The sequence below is a fragment of the Phyllostomus hastatus genome, unplaced genomic scaffold, assembly GCF_019186645.2.
Source record: "Phyllostomus hastatus isolate PE091 unplaced genomic scaffold, TTU_PhHast_1.1 phas_scaffold_317, whole genome shotgun sequence".
Lineage (NCBI taxonomy): Eukaryota > Metazoa > Chordata > Mammalia > Chiroptera > Phyllostomidae > Phyllostomus > Phyllostomus hastatus.
In genome coordinates this window covers 27,537,616-27,556,487 of record NW_025334023.1, presented here as the reverse complement: position 1 = coordinate 27,556,487, position 18,872 = coordinate 27,537,616, and the positions used below count along the sequence as shown (strand labels likewise).

General features: G+C 48.1%; 1 protein-coding gene across 1 annotated transcript; it reads right to left on the bottom strand.

The window, feature by feature from the left end:
- Positions 1–2,618: 2,618 nt before the first annotated feature.
- GPR83 (G protein-coupled receptor 83) lies at positions 2,619–15,117 on the bottom strand. The gene is made up of 4 exons (XM_045817772.1): positions 14,546–15,117; positions 10,069–10,194; positions 7,720–7,853; positions 2,619–5,285 (listed from the first exon to the last, which is right to left on the bottom strand). Exons 1-4 carry the CDS (start codon positions 14,927–14,929, stop codon positions 4,661–4,663), a joined length of 1,269 nt encoding a protein of 422 aa, XP_045673728.1. The 5' UTR covers positions 14,930–15,117; the 3' UTR covers positions 2,619–4,660.
- Positions 15,118–18,872: the final 3,755 nt, after the last annotated feature.

Sequence of the window (18,872 nt, the reverse complement as noted above, 5' to 3'; positions counted from 1 at the left end):
ATCTTGGATCTGCAAGAAGGAATGAGAAGTCTTGGAGTGAAAGCCAAATAAATGCTCTTAGAATCTGACAGTGCCAAGGAACTGCAATAAAACAAATTTAGGTGAGAAAAAGCACTTCAGCAAAACCTCCCATAATAAGGAAAAGTAGAGATTACAGTTTCCCTGAGAGGAACATCAAGCCTCTAGCTGAGAACATTGCTTTCTGAAGAGCAGAGCTAGACAGCTCTTCCTTTGAAGTGGCCACATCCGGGTTGACTGCCTGCGCTCTGCCAAGCACAGAAGCTTCCAAACCCCAGCATCTAAGAATGTTACAGGGGACATTAAAGTTGGACCCTTCTGGTTTCAGTTTCACTGAGGGACCAATTCTTTGGTTATCAGTTGGACACCACAGTGAACATGAGACAGACCTTGAACCATACCGTCTTTTCTTAAAAAAATTTTGTTTTAAATCCTCATTTGAGGGTATGTTTATTGATTTGAGAGAGAGAGAGGAGGGGAGGGAAGGAAGGAGACAGAGAGAGAGAGACAGAGAAGGGAAGAGAAACATCACTGTGAGGGAGAAACATCCACCAGATGCCTCCTGTATGCACCCTGACCGGGATGGAACCCACCACCTTTCGGTGTACAGGATGACACTCCAACCAACTGAGCCACCTGGCCAGGGCAATACATTCTTTTCTTGTAGAATCAAGGTAAAGGAAGCATATAGAGAGGGCTTGGATTTGGAGGAGAGAAATTTATGGGAAAAATTCTTTGGAGAGAGCTGGTTGCCTATTGGTACCCCCTCCCCATTTAGTTGAGAAGTGTGAGGTTCTATATTATTCATCTCAAACCTAACAAAAGAGCTTCCTTGAGAGCTTGATATGTGTCCTCTGGGGCCTGGGGACACTGTGGACAGGTCTGATTGGCTCTAGAGGAGCGTAAGGAGACCTGATGACTAAACGCAATATGGTATCCTGGATAGGATTCTGTTAACATCAAGCACTCTGCCTCCATGAAGCAGCAGACAGCTTGTTCTCAGCAAGAGAGGCAGCAAAACCTCAGAAAGGGACTGAACCCCAGGGCTTTATCACATTAAACACCGCTGTTGTTTTGTTTTGTTTTTCAAAGCACATCCAGCTTTGCATGTATCTTATTTACTCCTTCCCTAACCACTCCTTGAAATGAGAGCAAGTGGGGCAGAGGATGGGGGACAAGCACACAGAGATGCCAAAGCAAGATGCTGACAACATGATCCCACAGCAGCAGGAGCATCTTCTACCACCTTCAAGCAACCTTCTAAGACAGGTTGAGATGGTTGAGTGGTTGCTCAAGACCTAACCTTCTCAGTTTCCCGCCAGCCCACTCTGGCACAGCTCCCATTACCCTGGAGCCCAGAGCCTGCACAGTGGCTCAGAGGCCCCAGAGGCACACCGTGACCAGCCTGGAGCACTGCGGGCTGGCTGAGGTCTACCTGTGCTGTCTGAGGACCCTGAGGCCTGGGCTGCCTGGGACAGCTGTACTGTTTGCCTTGGCAGGCTGCCATGGGTAGGCAAGCAGGGCACCAGCAATCTAGGAGTCACTTAGGACTTGTTTGGAAGTTGCTTTTCACCAGAACTGAGCTCACAAGGCAGCATGGAGTCCTGCCTGTATTAGAACCAAGGCCTCATTGGCCACAGAGCTGCAAGGGGTCTTGGGAAAGTCAAGCACTTCCCAAAGCATGTAATTCAAGCACTGGGTTTTAGAGCAGCTAACAGGTTTTATCCAAAAAATGTCTCATAATCAAGGAAATTTATAAAACATTGGATTTGAAACATATTAAGATTCTTTTCTATATGTCCTGTCAGAACCTAATCTCCAAGAAGTAGCACTTTCCCAATTTTGCTGTGTGATTGTTAGCTGAGCCTTAGTTTCCTCATCTGCAGTGTAGAAATAACAATGTCCACCTTGGAGAATTGCCATTAAGGTGAATGAGATCATGAGCTCACAAACATTCAGTACTGTTTCTCACATAGTAGGTGTTTGCAAATCTCAGTTCCCTTCTCCTCCTCTGCTTTTAATTTTTCTTTCAAATTTTCTCTGAGGCTCAGTAAATTACCCCTATGTACAACCTTCTGTGAAATTATTTAAAATCTCTTTCTGGGCTGTGGATGGCATCACAGTAATTATGTACGCAGTGAAGGCTCCTACTCAGCTCATCTGGAAGGACAGGGGACCCTTGGCCCAATGGCGCAGACATACTGGTAAACACAGGAATGTGGTACACACCACACACTGCTAGTGGGAAACCCGCTCTCAAGGCTTGAGTGGCAGCTTCGCCTCCTCCAGAATCTCCAAGGGACAGATGGAGCCCCAGTTAAAATACACAGCACAGATTCCTAATCATGAGAGAGGGGACTTGGCAGCAGGCTCAGTGGAAGAAGCACCACACTGAGTCCGAGGTCTTCAGTTGGCTCTTTGCCATCTCAGTGTCTGCGCTGCTTCAGCTGTAACATGCAGCGGTGTGGGCAGGGGCTCCACATGTTCTCTTCATCTGACCTGTGTGGATCCCCGTTTTAGAGGTTACTGACTGTGGCCTAATCACACACCTGAGAAGCACAGTCCACACACCCAAAATGATTTTATTGGGACTGGAGCAATTTACAGTAAAGTCCTCATTACAGCACATTGGAAAGACTCAAGTTTGACAAAATTCATATTCACAAATATAAATCACTTTTTGCTCTGAGGCACATAGGGGACATGGGGAGGGGGCAGACAAGGTACAGGTGGGAGACAGACCTAACGGCCCGTCAAGAGTCCTTCCCCAGAAAAGGCTTCTCTGTGACTCAGCCGTATTTCTAGATGCTCTCAGAGAGAGGGGGCAAAGTTCTTTGACATTGTGGCTCTGCTTCCTGCTCTCTTCCTGGTTCACAGAGTGTCCATGGCAGCATTAAGATAAGATTCTCGACACTACAGAGACAACAGGCACAGACAAAGAAGCCATTTGGCTAGAAAAAGTCCATCTGGGGATCCCCACGGGCTCAGAAAGCTCTCTCTGCTCCATGAAAGTCACTTTTTTACCATTGTTCAGAAGATGATTTTTCAAACCTTATATCCTGAACTTTCCAAACATCCTCATAAATAGAAGAGTATAACAAAACCTCATGGTTCATTACAGGGAAGCAAGTGACATGACCAAATTCAGTTTCCATTAGCCGCAAGATCTAAGTGAACCTTGAACAAACCCCTTCTCCCCAAACCTCAGTTTTCCACTCAGCTCCATATCCATGCTTTGCTCCCTGGATCTGTTTGGTGCTAGAAGGAAACCTAAAACCAGTGACAGTGGCAATTGTGAAGGGTTGGCGAATCAAGCTCTATTCTGCCTGACACGTCTCTCTTCTGCATGTCACAATGAGTCACTCAGGACCAGATGGTAGGTGATGAAAACTCTCAATCTCTGGAATGAAATTTCTCTGGCAAGTTGAGTCCTTAAGGACTATCAGGATGCCCCAGGTTTCTGTAAACAATGTGTGACCTGCCAGGATGACGTGGACAATGAAGAAACCTTATTATTCAGACAACACAGAAATGGCCTATGTACACAGGTTGCGGGGTGAGGTGTCTAAACACAATGATTTCTAGCATGTTGGAGGCCTGCTCTCTCATCCCCTGTGCAAACAGGACAATGTTTCCCACCCCTTGCTCTGTGTGATTGCAGGAGAAAAGGACGCCTCTTGGATGAGTTTTGCTTCCTGGCTCATCACGATGGCTGCCATCTGAGAAGAGGTCACTCAGCCAGGCCCCTCACCACTGACTACAAGATGAAGGCAGTCTGTCCACTCAATGACAGTCTTCTCCTTGGGTTCCTCTCCTACCTCTGCTCACTCTCTGGTGCACACTATTCCTGGGAGAGACACTCCAGAACTCTCTGCTATGCCCCTGTATGTCTGCATGGAAAAGTGCAATTCATAATGAAATGAAAAGTGCACACACAAAAGAAAACTTGCAAATAAATCCACAGCTAACAACTTATCACAGGTAGTGGGAGAAGGGGATGATTTTTATTTTCTTCTTTGTGCTTTTCTGAATCTTCCAAAGTTTTAATAATCATTTTCCCTTTTTAAAAAAGAACCAAATTGGTCCTTTCTTGTCACATATCAGGACAAGCCACAACAGAATTGTGATTCATCCTGGTCCAATGATTTCAGAAAGTAAGGGTGAAACCTCCATGCTAGCCCTGGCTCCCTAACTTTGCACTGGCCAATGAACACAGCTCTTCAAACACAGCTCTGTGCATCTGGGTCAGCACACCCAAAGTATGAATCAGGTGTCCTTTAATGAATGCTCAGTGGCAGGGAGGGCGGTGAGGCAGTTCCCTGACTCAGCCTCCAACTGCGCTGAAGTTGTCCTGTTCTCTGGCTCAGTGAACCAGGCTGATAGGCTTCATAACATTTCCGAGACAGAAATTCATAAACACGTGTCTAGTTGGTAGGTGCCTTTTAGTTTTTACATCAAACATGGCTTCGGAAGCTAAGCAGTTTCCTAAGAACTCAAGAGTCCTACAGCTTCTGCAGGAACTGGTTTCCAGCATGATGAAGGGCATGTATGAGAGGAGAGCTTTTTTCCAGGCCCTGCCTTCAGGCCCTTCCCCAGTCTCCACTGGAGACAGAGCCCTGCCCCTGCCTCTTCCCAACCATCTCTAACTCATCACCACAATGGGTTCCACAGATGACAGGTATGTCTTCCCCGACTGCAGTTGTGGGGAGGGCAGGAGGCTATTGGCTACTGGTGACCTCCAGCCATTGCCCTTCTCAGTCCAAGCCACCCTAAAGGAAGGGACTGGGGAGGGTGGCTGCTCCTCTTGAGGCTTGGGCAGCCTCTGGCACATGCTCAGTAATGCCTTCAACTCCACCCTAAAGTTCTCGTTAAGCCAGCAGTAGATGAAGGGGTTGTAGCAGGTGCTACTCATGGCAAACCAATGGAAGGTGAAGTAGAGGGCATTGTTGGTACGGATGACCTTGCTGGACAGGAGAAGAACATAGCAGTTGAGGGGGAACCAGCAGAGGGCAAAGAGGACCACCACCAGCATCAGCATCTTGATGGTCTTCTTCTTCTTGCGCCGCAGGGCCAGGTACTGCTCTGTGGTCACGTCACCAATTGTGTTGCACAGCCATAGCTTCTTGGCCACACGGGCATAGGCCACAGAGATGATGAAGAGGGGTAGGACGTAAAGCAGGATGAAGGTGGCCAAGTCCAGGTACTTCCAGAAGAGGTCAGCTGGCTGAGGGAAGTCTGGCAGACATAGGGAGCGGACAATGTCCTCACTGAGGGCAGGGGGGGAGAGAGAGATACAGAGACAGAGACAGAGAGAGAAGGAGGGGCTGCAATTAGTCTGGAAAGGCCTCGGCCCCAGAAGCACTAGCCTCCCCTCCACTGTGCTCCTGGTACATCCGTTCTAGCACTTTTGATGCTGCGGCCAAATTATCTGATTACATTTCTGGCTTTCTCACTAGGCTGGGAGTTCTATAAAGAGAAGGAATAGACCTGGATTTCTCTGTGTCCTCTTAACGTTGTATTATTCCTAGCCCATAATAGAGGCCCAGAAAATATCTGTTCATTAAATGAATGCAACACTGGTGTTCTTCGTGTTAGAACTAACTAATCCTGGGAGCACAGCATATTCAGGAATTCCCCACTGGACCATCCATTCCCACTGCAGAGGGAAACTAAGGAACAGGCAATGGGCAAAGTGCATGATGGGTCTTGATAATGGAAGTAGCAATACTGGAACAAAATATTTATTTTCTATGCAATCTACCCAGTTCTCTTCAAGATTTTTGGGAATCTTCATGTGGGTTGGAAAACCCACAGCTGGTGTGTTAAGAATATGCAGGTTATGACCTGCTGAATGAGGAGGCACAAGGCACCCACATGGGGTAGCAGGCAGCTCCCTAGGTCTCTGGGCTTCCATTTTGGGGAACTGAAAAAACCCTGGGGCCATTTTAAAGGCACCATTTCAATACATTCACACAAAGGAAGTAAAGTCACAAGATTTAGACTCACAAATCCCAGAACGGGTGCAGTGAGCCGGGGGAAGGGCAGTCCTCCCTCCCAGGTCATCAGCCAGCAGGAGACAGAGAGCAGGGCAGTAAGCATTTATTACAAGGTGGCAGAGGGAGCAGTCACTCATTTTTTGCAGGCTCACCTCTGGGGGGTCATTTTAAAAGGAGTCCCAGGAAAGCAACACAGGAGCTTGTGGCGGGATCCTCAGCTCCAGTCCTTATCCAAATGTCCAGACTCTGTGAGCGGGTTCTCAGACTGTAGAATACCTAGGCAGCAACTCAAACTGGCTGTTTTCTCATCACACCACATGCTTGTTGCTCCTGTGATAGTGATGATGGTCATCACCAGAGAAAGAAAGAACTCTCCTTGCTTTCGTTAGTGGGAAAAAATAGCCCTCCATGTGTGAAGGCACATGGGGAGCCCACGGGCTAGCGGGTTAGGGTGTGTAATCCATCCCTGTATCCTAAAATTCAGGAGGGAACCTTTTAGGTGAGTTGAAATTGGCCTTCAGAGTTTGTTCTCTTGACCCTGCTTGTGTCACAGGAGAGTGTGCGTTTGTTTTAGGTGGGGCAGCACGTGGCCACTGGGGGACACGCAAGCAGTGCCCTCCCCAGATGCCCTCAGACCCCCTTTGCCTGTCTAGAGTACTAGGCCCAGAGCTCCTGCCTGCCCTTCCAAAAATAGCTGGCACCTGTGACCTTTGTAGGTGCCTAGGACTATCCTAGGGCTGCTAAAAATACTTCCCACAGATCCACTAAGAGCCTGACGTGGCATTTGCCCAAGGGAGGTCTGGAAATGAAAGCACAGGTCCAGTTGCCTCAAGGCTGGCAAACTCTGTCACCAGAGCTCCCTGAGGATCAGGCTGCAGCTTCCTCCCAAACTGTACCCTCCTAAAGCTCTCCCACTTCCTTGTCCTGCCTCCCCACTCCCTTACCCATTACTCCTGGAAGGACTTCCTTTAAAAATCACAGGCACAATGGCCTCCTTCATCTCAGCATTTGTTTCTAAGGAACCTCATCTAAAACTACTATGAACTGACAAAAATCACTCCAAGTTTATTCATTCATTCAGTAAATATGGGTTCAGGGCTTGTTCCATGGGGACAGGTAAGTTAGGTGCTAGGGATACCAAGGTAGCAAAATCAGAAAAGGGGCCAGCTCTCCCCAACCTTACAACCTAGTGGGGGCGTTCGCCTTTATAAACTAGTAGCACACACGAGTGTTTACATTTAAAACACTGAGTGCTTTGAAGGAAATTCTCATTCTGTGAGAGTGTATGAGAAATAAACCTGAATGAGAGGTAGGGGGAGGTAGAGCATCCTGCCTCAGACACATAGATACATGTTTTGTTTGTAGGTTGTACGAGAGAATTTAAACAACCCCACTTAGACAAGGACTGGTGATTTCAAAGCTCAGTCTGCAAGAGTACGTGTTCCCTGTGACAGTAGCTAATTAATACTGCCTTGGCCTTGAAGACCAATGGTCTGACCAAAGGTCAGAGAATAAGGAGGAAGCTAAAGTTGTTAAGGAGGAAAGGTGAGAAAAAGCAGAAAAAATCCAGAGAAGAGAAAGTGAGAGAGGCAGAGAGAACAGCTCATGTGCCAGGCACTAGCAACTCTGAGATTGAGAGAGGGCTCCGCTCCCCTCTGCCAAAGTCCTCTGAGTCCCCAGGCTGCTCGCTACTAGTTGACCTCACCTGTACTTGAAGGTAAATAATTTCTGGCAGATAGCATGTGGGAGTGAAAAGAAGGTAGCCAAGGTCCAGATGACTGCGATGTAGATGACGCCTTTGGTGATGGAGATCCGGGGTTTTAATGGATGCATAATGACCTGGAAAACAAGCAAACTGCACCATTGGCTAAAGAAGTTTTGAATCAAATGAGAAATCCAGATGACCTATCATAATAGAGCATGTATGTTCTGTTTATAAGGAAAAGTACCCATCAATTTATCATCGAGCCCCTGAGCTACACTGCCCCACAGCCCACCTCCAGGGGTGGGAAGGTGTCATCTGGACTCAGAGACCCCAGGCAGTCCAAATGCCTCTTGAAGGTCCTATGTGGCAGGATCAAGGTGCAGTGAGGGGGTGAGGAGGGACAAAGGACGGGGTCTGCTTTCAGGACCCCCACAGCCCCACAGCAAGGCTGGCAGAGGACCAGCCCTGGCCAGCCTCCACCTCCAGATCTGATCTCATCTCCCTGGGGTTCTAGACCCCTGAGGTTACAAAGGGCTCCAAGAGGGTCTGAGGGTAACACCCTCCAAGAGGGTGGAGGGGAGACTGGTCGTGGGGAGCTACTCTGACATCTATTGGGGGACCACAGCACTGTTTATGAAAGCCATTACTAAAATTGCAGGGCACCCCAGGTTTCCCAGGCCAATAATAAAGCAGTGTTATATGCTTCAGGCTGAAAAGCATCTTGGAATTGCTACTGTTTGCCAACTGATTATTCTAAAAGTTTTTAAAAAACAGAAATTTAACATCATCCTCATGTTAAGATTAGAATCTCTATGTCTTGAATAAGGCAGTTTGGGACAGGTGAGTCCAGGGTCAAGGGCAGAGGTCATAAAGAGCTGCTGCCACCTCAGGACCCCATCCCAAGACACACTGGATATTCTGCATGTGTCCTCTCAAGTTTTTCTCCAAAGTTTTTAAGGTTTTACAGGAGGAAGTGACTAGGCTTTAGAAGCGGCCCAGCACCGCTCTGGACTTTGCCATCTTTGCCCCTTACACTCCTTTGCTGTTCAGGTCGCCGAAGGGAGTGGAAGCCTGGGTCAGAGGCCCCAGACTCTGCCCAAAGACTCCACTGGCTGCGGGACGGGGCCCCATGTTTGGGTATTTGCCACAGCCACATGGTCAGTGTGGGCAAGACTTCCCCCTGTTCCTCAGACCCACCTTTACAAAGGTCAACTGTCAGTTCGCTGTGTTATAGGGGAGAGCATAGGCCAGGCAAAGGCAGTCCAGAGTCCTTCTTGCTGAATCAAGGGAGAAGGTTAAGAAAAGGCAGGCAACATTTGTGTGCAAACATTTGCACCAAAGCATCTGCAATATAAATGTCAAAATGACAGCACTGCAGGGGTCTGCCAAGTCCAGTTCCCTATCAGACACATCAGTGTCCTCTAGAACACCCCTACCAGACCTGGCATGAATATGACATAAAACTCACTGCCTCCCCAGGCAGCTTTGTGCACCTTCAAACACTTCTTTTAGAAAACTCTCTCTCGTATTAAGCTGCATCTCTGAATCTGCATCTTGAAACCTCCTGTCTTTTGGTCCTTGTGGCAGCTCTTGGAGCTACTCAGAATAAATTCTCTCTCTTTGTCCTGGTGGCCCTTACGATATTAGCCTTGTAGGTGTCCTTGAGATTTCTCAGAGCAGGGTGAACTAGTAATCAGGACATGCGCTTGGAGCTAGACAGACCTCAGTCCTAACCCTAGCTTCAATATTCGCCAGGCGTGTGGTCTTGGAAAAGTTACATATGCACTTTTCTGAGCCTCCATTCCTTGATTCAGCAGAAACTCAAGTATGCAGCATGGGTTTGTTGAGTTACTTGGTGTAAGACACCTGCCATCGAGCCGTCCTCTTCTGGGATGGACACTCTCGGGGCCTCTTCAGTTCCCTTCACCACATCCCCCCAGCGTGTCTGATGGGGCAGGCCTGTCCCACCCCAATGCCTGCTGATCCCCCCGGATGCCCTAGCTCGTTTCCCTCCTCAACAGCTTGGGCAATGGAGTACCCATCTCTCAGCCAGGAGCCTTGTCTCCAACCTATAGTAGTTTGCCACTCTCTTTTCATCTGTGATTTTGCAGGTTGCTTATCTACCCATAAAACATGTTCATTAATTTCTGAGATGCTGGCAATGAGGCCAACTTTTTGCAGCAACTAGCATAAAGAGATTAATATACCTAACCTAAGCACTCATACTGGTCAATGAGACAAATGCATTCATTGGAAAATAGGCTAAAATACTGTCTTAAGGGCCCCACACCCCTCTGGACAACCAAGGCAGAGAGGGAAGGACAGGGTGCTGGGGGCAGGTGCCCTCACCTGGTGGCGGTTCACGGCAATGGCTGTCAGCGTCAGTACTGAGACGTGCAGGGAGCAGTACTGGGCGAAGCGACTGACGTGGCACATGCCCTTCCCGAACACCCATGTGCTGTTCACAAAGCGGACCTGGAAACAAGCCCACAGAGGTGAGGAGACGGCAGGCCTTGACCCTGACAGCCCCCACCCTGACCCCGTGGTCTCTGTGGAACATGCTTCAAAGCCCTCTTCCAGCCCCTCCCTCTTCCACTCTTCACAGCTGAACTGAGGGTCACACATGATTTTCTCTAGCATGACTCATTGTCAATTATTCAATTAAACAAACTCTACTCATGTGGCTGGGTCCAGGCACTGTTAGGTGCCAGGAGAGCATGGAAAAGACATGGGCTTTGGCTTCAGTTGCAAGGTCATGGCCCTAGTGAAGTCTGCCATCGCCTCTCGCCTGGGTCACTGAAGCCTCATCTCAGCTTTCCTTGTCCTCCAGTCCTGTCCCCTTGTAACTCAGCCTTCCCGCCTCTGTAAGTTCCTAGATGTGTGACCTTGAGCAAGGTATGTCACCTCTCTGAACTTAATTTTCCTCATTTATAAAAAAAAATTAAGGCTTAAAAATCTTTACCTTGTAGGCTTACGTAAGGATTAAGTGTTTTAAAAGTCTATAAATGGTGGGACACATGTTTGGCAGACTGCTAGAAAGATATTATTAGAAATAAATAGTAACTACTTTTAAATAAAAAAAATTTTAAAAATCTGGCTGATGTGGCTCAGTGGACTGAGTGCTGGCCTGCAAACCAAAGGGTCACAGGTTCATTTCCCAGTCAGGAAAACATCTGGGTTTCGGGCCAGGTCCTCAGCATGGGGCACGTGAGAGGCAACCACACATTGATGTTTCTCTCTTTCTCCATCCCTTCTCCTCTCTCTAACAAATAAATAAATAAAATTTTAAAAAGGAATAAATAGTAGCTATTTTTATGGCAATAATAAATTAATTCTTGGCCCGTATGAGTTCACAATAATGGAGAAGACACAACTGAAAAGTCCCAGCACAGCACATGGGCTATGCTCTCAAATGTTGGCTAAGCAGGCCTTGCAATACATCATTTGGGAAATAGAGCCAGAGGCCTGAAGATATGTGGGCAGGGGCAGGGGTGGATGCGGGGTGGCAGGGGAGAAAGAGAAGACAAGCCCCCTGGGAGATTATAAGGCTTTAGGGAAGGTCTAGGCCTCATCGCACATCATCCAGGGCTATATGCTCGCTCAGTCATGCTAGAGCAGCTCCTGTGAGTAACGTCCCATGCCTGAGATAGGTCAAGCATTGATTCTGATAAAGGAGCTTCCATTCTGGGCAAAGGAGGGCTCAAGTACCTTGGATAAAATACAGAAGGAATGTAATGCCCTATAGAAGGCTCAGGCAAAGGGCATTGGGGCCACCAGGCAGGGTAGGAGTGAATAGGCAGAAAAATGATAGAAATAAATAGAGCAACTCAGACCAACAGAAGGAATACTGGGTAGTGGTTTACAGCAGATTATTCGCCACTTATACCTGTCAGCTTGAGCAATGCAGTTAGGCCCTATGAGTCTTACTTTCCTCATCTATAAAATGGGGCTAACCCTCTTCACATGCTTGTTATGAAAATCAAACAAGAGATGCCACATACAAAGTAGGTACAATAGCACTGCCAACTGTCATTATTGTAACATGAGACATTTGAGATAAGGTTTAAAGGACATGTAGGATTTGCACATGTGGCAGAACAAAGCATGACTTAGCACTGGACCTGAAATCTCAGGACCTGTTTGGGGAATTTGGGGTGGAATGGTTTGGGCTGGAGTGTGTGGCAGTCATGAGGGATAAGTTTGGCCAGGCCAGGAAACCGGGCTGGCAGATCATGGCCTTTATTAAGTTTGGAATCAGCAAGGAGGTGCGACATGGGCTTCTGTGCAGTCCAGGAACATTACAGAGCTGGAAATCGTTAGCTATGTCTGCTCCACACCTCCCACATTCAATGCATTTGCTGATCATATTTTTCTTAAACCATACTGTTACCCTCCCGCTTAGAACCATCAAGGCCCTGAGGAGCCAGATACCTTAAGATCACCCAGGCCCATTCAGAGCCTGGGCCCAGCCTTTCTTTCTGGCTCCCCTCCCCTCTCCCCTGCCCTGCTGCCTCCTCCACGGTGCGTCCTGCCCCTATTGCTTCAGCTACACTGAAGTGCTGAGTGGTCCCTCAATACAACATGAACTTCGATGCCCCTTGTCTTTGTTCTCCCAGGTCCCTCTGTCTGCACTGAACACTCATCTTGACCTGGGAAATTTCTATTCATCCTGGCCTCTGAAATGTCATGTTCTTTGCAAGGTCTCCTCTGACCTTCTCGTGGGTCTGGGGCAGGTCAAGATGGATGACTCCCTCCTCTGGGCTGTACCATACTTTGCATAGGTCTCTGCCATGGGAACTGTAAGTGTTGTTCTCCTGATGACCAGAGCTAGATTATATGCTTATATAGTGTGTAAAGAGGACAACAAGAGAGACCAGGGAGGAAGGGTATTGTCATCAACCAACCTGAAGTCAGGACATCTTATCCAGTGGAGAAGACTGGCTGAAGGTTTAGAAGACCCTCCTCTCAATACTTTCATCTCCCTGGTTGCCAGCACCTTAGAAGCTCTGATGGGAGTTTGGAGTGGGACAGGTACATGGGTCAGGTTGAAGGCCACATTGCTTTGGATCAATCTGGAAATGGTGCTTTCGGGACCTTGACAACCCCTCTCTCACAGGAGGTACCCCAGGGCAGGGGTTGCCAGCTCTTGGCTGCAGCCTGGCCTACGGTCATGGCCTCCCTCCCCACCCACCCTCATGTCTGTTACATATCTAGCCATGCATCCTGCTCTGGGCAGCAGCACATGGCCATGCCCTGGGACCTTTCAGTTCCCAGCCTGGGTGGCCCAGCCCAAACCCAGCATTGCAGATTGTCAGGTCAGAAGCCAACAGGGGAGTCAAGGGGAGTCAGAGATGCACTCTCTTGTGCTTCAAGGCAGCAGAGGAAGTGGGAGGGAGGGAGGCAAGGGTATTTGGAAGCCCTTTTGTCCTTGGCTAGTGCCTAGAGGATCCTGAGTGGCCAGGAATCCTTTAGATATAGGCTGGAAGGAAGACAGGGAAAGGCCATGGTTAGGAGTAGTAGAAGCTTAACATGGTCCAAGAGTGGAGACTTAGTGGACTTGAGTCAGGGGAAGTAATTCTCACTCTGGCTCTGCCAATTTTTAGTCAGGTGACCTTGGACAAGGGATTGAATATCTCTGGACCTTAGTTTCCTCATCTGCAAAATGTGAATAATGTTTTCACAAGTGAGGACAAGAGAACATAGTTTTAAACTGTGATGAAGCCAGAGTGACAATGAGATACAAAGAGATGTGAAGAGCTACTACTTTAGTAATAACTCAAATTCTACAAACTGTTATTCTACATATTGAAAAAGCTCATGCTACAAAAGCATAAGATTTAGCTGTCATCATCATTGCTCAGTCAAAGCTCTCATAGTCTCAAATCATCCATGAGCACCCCACTCACAAGTCACAGAGGGACAAAAATGACACTACAAATGTCCAGCAGCCAAAGCTTGGGGAGGAGGCTCACCCGCCACCCATGTGCAGACACTCAAGGCCAGCTCCAGCTCTGGGGCCCAATCTCTTCCCCAACACACACTTCATACACAGGGACACTATCAAAGCACAGAAGAGAAATGCAAAGAAGTGGTCTAGGAAAATGCATGTAAGGTTCCATTAACAATTAGCAATTGTTTGATATTTCAGCTGTAGCAGAAAGCAGCATCAAATAGGGGGATGTATTTAATGGACTGCACTCTGGTGAGGGGGGGACAGGTAACCTAACCAACTCTGCTGACATTTCAAGGGGCTCTGATTTACTGCTCAATTATCAAACAAGCTCATGCACAGTGACATTAAAATTAAATAGGAAATGATCATTCATTCACAACTGGCTACAGACACTAAAATCATTATCCCAATGTCACCAGCTGCAGAAGCTCTGGCTTAGAAGGTGGGGGAAAGGGACAGGGACAGGGAGAGGGAGGAGGAGAGGGAAAAGGGGAGGAAGGGGGAACACACCAGACAAGAAAGGTCAGAGAGAAAGGGAGAAAGGTAAAGAGAGAAACAGAGACAGGCAAACAGGCACAGAAAGGATAAAAGATGAAGACACAGAGAGACAGCAAACAGAGACGAAGATAGACACACTGACAAAAAGAAAAACAGGAGTTGAGAAATTAGAGATGAGAAGGCAAGAGAGAAAAGAGACTAAGGGAGATTAAGACAGAAAGACAGGCAGAAGAGGGAGAGAGTGCAGAGAAATGAGGAGGGAGGTAGTGGTGGCCGTGTGGAGGGTGGGCAAACAGAGAAGGACGGAGCCAGGAGAAAGAATTGCGAGCTAAGGCCCTGAGAGACAACGCGGAGCCGGCCCAGCCCCGGCCTTACCAAAGTGAAGGGGGTGTTGAGGAGCGTGATCATTAGGTCCGCGATGGCCAGATTGACGATGAAGAGGCTAGTGGCAGAGTGCATTCGCTGGTTCTTGAAGATGACATGACAGACCAGGACGTTGCCAAAGAGCGAGAAGATGATGATGAAGGAGTAAGCCACAATGAGCAGGGCTTTCACCATGGGGTTCTGGGACTCAGCCCCATAGCGCCGCCGGCCCACAAAGTTTTGCCAGTCGGAAAAGGTGTAGTTGCTCCAGAAGAAATGCGAGGCGTTGGGTGCAGCCGGGGTCGCCGCCAGGCCCAGGTCGTCCGCCTGGCCCTCGGAGACCTCCGTGGCTCCCACCAAGGGGAGAAGAAGGAGCAGCACCCAGTGAGGGATCATTTTGCAAGAGTCAACGCACCCCGGGCCGGTGCCATGCAGTCCAGGTGTCCCCCGCCTGGCTGCCGGCGGCGCGGGGCTATTGAGGGAGGGACCCTGGGCCTCTCAGCGCCCGGGGGGCACCCTCTCACTGCTGGCCTCCAGCCCTGAATCCGCGCTCGGGCTGGTGCCCCACTTTTATGTCCCTGCGCCTCTGCCGATTGGGCAGCGCTGCATCTCTGGCGACGACAGTGACGCGCTCCTGCTCGGCGAGCTCCGTGGCTGCTCCCCCACCCCCAGCGGGCTCCCACTCGAAGACTAAAACTCCGGCAGAATGTCCAAGCCAGGTTCCCTAAAGTGCACTCCTCTGCTCGGGTTCTCCTTAAGCCTCGTTCTTGTAAAGAGAGCAGGCAGAAACTGTCCTGGGGGCAAGTTGGGATGGTATGGGGCACAATGCAAAGATCACATCTGCCTACCCCGGGGCACCCCGTTCTGCGAGGATAAACTCCACTAGTTTGCGTCTGAGCTTCAGCCCTGGCACGGTTCGGTGCTGAGGTGGATCCCTGAGTCCTGGTGGTTCTGGGTTCAATGTTCCTCCAAGACACTTCAGTGACCAGACTTCAGCCGTGTTGAGGAGCTTAAGCTTTGCTTCCTTCCACTTAGACTTAATGTGGGAAGCTGTTTTTCAAGGAAACTCTACAAAGCAGGAAACTTTTTTTTTTTGACAGGATCAAAGAATCCAAAGAGAGAGGTAGCCATGTGCACACTTCTTCACTAACCATGTTTTCTGCCACCGAAGTTTTTGAAAATGTAGTCAGGGATATCACCCATGTTGGGGTTTTTTTTGTTCCCCACCTACTTTTCCAGGAAATCTTGATGTCTTATCTGTTGTCTTCACTCCCAGTATGAGGTCTTTCCCAGTCACCCCTGTCCCACCACTCACCTACCTGATCCTGTGGGATCAGGGTCAAACCCCAGCTTTGTCACTTCCTAGCTGTAAAATCCTGGGAAAGTTATGCAACTGTACTGGCCCTGGTGAAGGCCAGTATCTGTGGGGTTTTCATAGCACCCTGTCTGGATCCCCCACCACACTACCTTGCAGTCTGGTACTAGGATGCAGCTGTTGGTTAACTATTTGTAAACACCCCTGGTAGACTCTTTCTATTGTCATTTTACCCAACTGAGCAGTGCCATTGGGCTGGGACTCCATCAAATGATTCAAGCCTAGGTGTCCACTTGGCCCAGGGGAAAGCCTGCACCTTTGTCCCAACTAAATCCTGGAGAACAGTCCCCTCCCACCAAAGTCCACTTTTCCCACTGGGCCATGAGAGGAAGCCCAGCCATCTCTCACTTTGGAACTTTTCCAGAAAAGTTAGACATCAGCTTTTGTACCCCCTCAAACTGCAGGGACACAGGTCAAGCTGTCCTATTTTTGAGTCATTAGAAAATGGTTTGATTAAGTGTTACCATAGTAAAATACAAAGTGTACTTATCCATGTATGAGGGAGTCAGGAAAGTCTTTCCAGAGGAAGTGACACTTCAGCCCAGTCCTGAGGGACCAGCAAGAGACTGTTAGGTCATGGAGGACGAGGCAGAGGCAGGAAGATGGAGTACTCTGTCAGGAAGGAATCATGGTATCTGCAAAGACACGGAGTGAGTGTGAGTATGACACATTCACCAACTGTGGGTGGATAAGGAATGGAGCGTGTCCTGCGAGGAGACGAGTGGAGAGAGAGGCCCAGAGAGGGAGGCGGGGCCTTGAACAAGAAGGGCTCCACAAGAATTTGAACGATTTGCAGAGGGCAATGGGAGTTCATGGAAGGGCTGTAAATAGAGACCAACAAGATCGGATTTGCATTTTAAAAAGAACACTGCAGCAACTTAAAGGAGGATAGAGGAGCAGGGCTTGAGGCAGGAAGTTGGAAGCCTGAGTAACCTAGGCGAGTAGGTGAGACATAAATCAAGGTGCTAGGAAGGGGAGGAGCAAGGTGAAGAGATCAGAGGAAGGAGTCAAGATGATTGCTAAGTTCAGTCTGAAATCAAACATGAAAAATATGAAAGATCTTCCTTTGACTTCAACTCCTCCTAGAGGTTTGAGCCTATCTTTCTCCTTTATTTTATCAGCAAGTTCAAAGAAGTCCACCCTTGTCTCATTTTTCACTTCACATTCACTCTTTAAGCACCTGTGTTTGGGGGAAGAGGATGGCAAGCAGAAGTCCTCCACTTCTGCTGGTGGACCTGACAGGTGCTATGGAATTATGTGGTTAGGAAAGGGAATTATGTGACTGATCCCAGGAGAAGGGATAGGGTGCCAGGCGGATGAAATAATAGGTATTTATCTACAGGCAATAAAACAAGAAATGCCGTAAACATGTAACGCAAGAGCTTGGGTAGATTTGATGCTTCATCAAGATGATTTAGCACCATCTGGGGAAGACAAGGCTAGAAGTAATGGTAATTTAGAAAACAGAATCCTGGTTGCTTGAATTGTGCCCAGTGTTAGAAAGAATGTGTTGGCAGAGGAGGGCTAGTCAGCATCGAGCACAGAGAAAAAAAATCCAAGGTAAGTAAGCACAATGTGGACCACTTAACTAACGATTTAGCTTTGATTCCTTGCCTAATCATTGTAGGTACCCATCTTGCAGGTGTGAGAGCCAGGTGCCTGAAACCTCCTCTCTGAAAGAAGAGGTACCATATTTTAGTTCTTGGCTTTCTGCATAAGCAAATCCTGAGACAAAGATTTGAGTGCAAGTGTTTATTTGGAGGGGAAGGCAAATCCCAGTAGGAGATTGGAAAAGTGAGACAAGGAAGGGAAGAAGAACCGAGTGAACATGGAGGGGAAGTGTACTGTCAGGCCAGCTGCCACTGTGGGTGACTGGAGCTTAACCCTGCTGGGAACCTCAGGGTACAGTATACACATCAGCTATCCAAACCAATGAGGGAGGGAGCTGAGATAGCTACATACCAACTCCTGTCAATCACTGGTTGAAGGATGCACCCTCTAGCCCCCGGGTATGATAAATACCCTACACTCTTGGGTTAGTAAGTAGGCAGCTTAAATGGGCTCCAGAGAAAAGAGAAGGCACTCAGGCACATAAATACTGGTGCTGGCAGTTGGAAGTTGGACTGGAGTGCAGAATAGTTAGAATGTACTGAGAATGACCAAAGTCTACAATCCCTTCCTCTTCCTCTTTCCCAAGCATTCAGCTGCTCTCTGCTCAGCCTAGCCCTCATGAGTTCCCAGCCCAGCTCACTGTCCCCAATATAACCTGAACTGCTAGGACAACCCAGTACTTAATGAAACAAGAACATCCCCTCGCCACCACCACCATCAACCCCACACAGAGACTTAGTTACTAAAAGAAGTTCCTTCCTGAGAGGCTTCATTGGTCCTGCAACATTACCTTTGCTGTTACTAAGGAGATTTGGGAAGGCACAAAGCCACTCACAGAATGAAGCAGCTCCTTCTTTTGTGCATTCTGAATAAAACCAAGGACACTGTGTGGAGTCAGTATGTGCCTAACAGTAATTATGCATATTTCTATCTTTAATAACAGTCACACGTATTGAACATATCAGAGAACAGAGAGTTTAGTGTTTAACTCTTTCAAATGAACTGAAACAAAAAAGAAAAATAATAAATCACTTCATAGATATTATAATAAAAACTAGATGAAGAATTGTAGAATAATAATATCACACAGAGGCTTTAGAAAGAGGTGTTTCTGACAGCTTCACTGTATCAAAATTCCTGGCACCACAAGCAATTGCTAATTTGACACCAATATTGTTTCCTGAAAAGTTAAAACCTCAGCATCTGCCACAATTCTTCTCTGGTGTCAATCACAGTGGCAGACAGAGGACAAGAAGGAGCAATTAGCAGCATGCCAGGCACTCAAAAGTCACTCAAAGTTTGTGTTAATGGCAAAAGTCATCATATTTGACTTACAAATGAACCAGGTAGGCC

Bases quoted from the DNA above. Each gene is read 5' to 3' on its own strand.
- GPR83 (XM_045817772.1), bottom strand. From the start codon at position 14,929: ATGATCCCTCACTGGGTGCTGCTCCTTCTTCTCCCCTTGGTGGGAGCC. The intron at 10,195-14,545 runs GTAAGGCCGGGG...GCTTGTTTCCAG, and splicing joins TCAACACCCCCTTCACTTTG to GTCCGCTTTGTGAACAGCAC. The intron at 7,854-10,068 runs GTGAGGGCACCT...CTTGTTTTCCAG, and splicing joins TTGCCGTGAACCGCCACCAG to GTCATTATGCATCCATTAAA.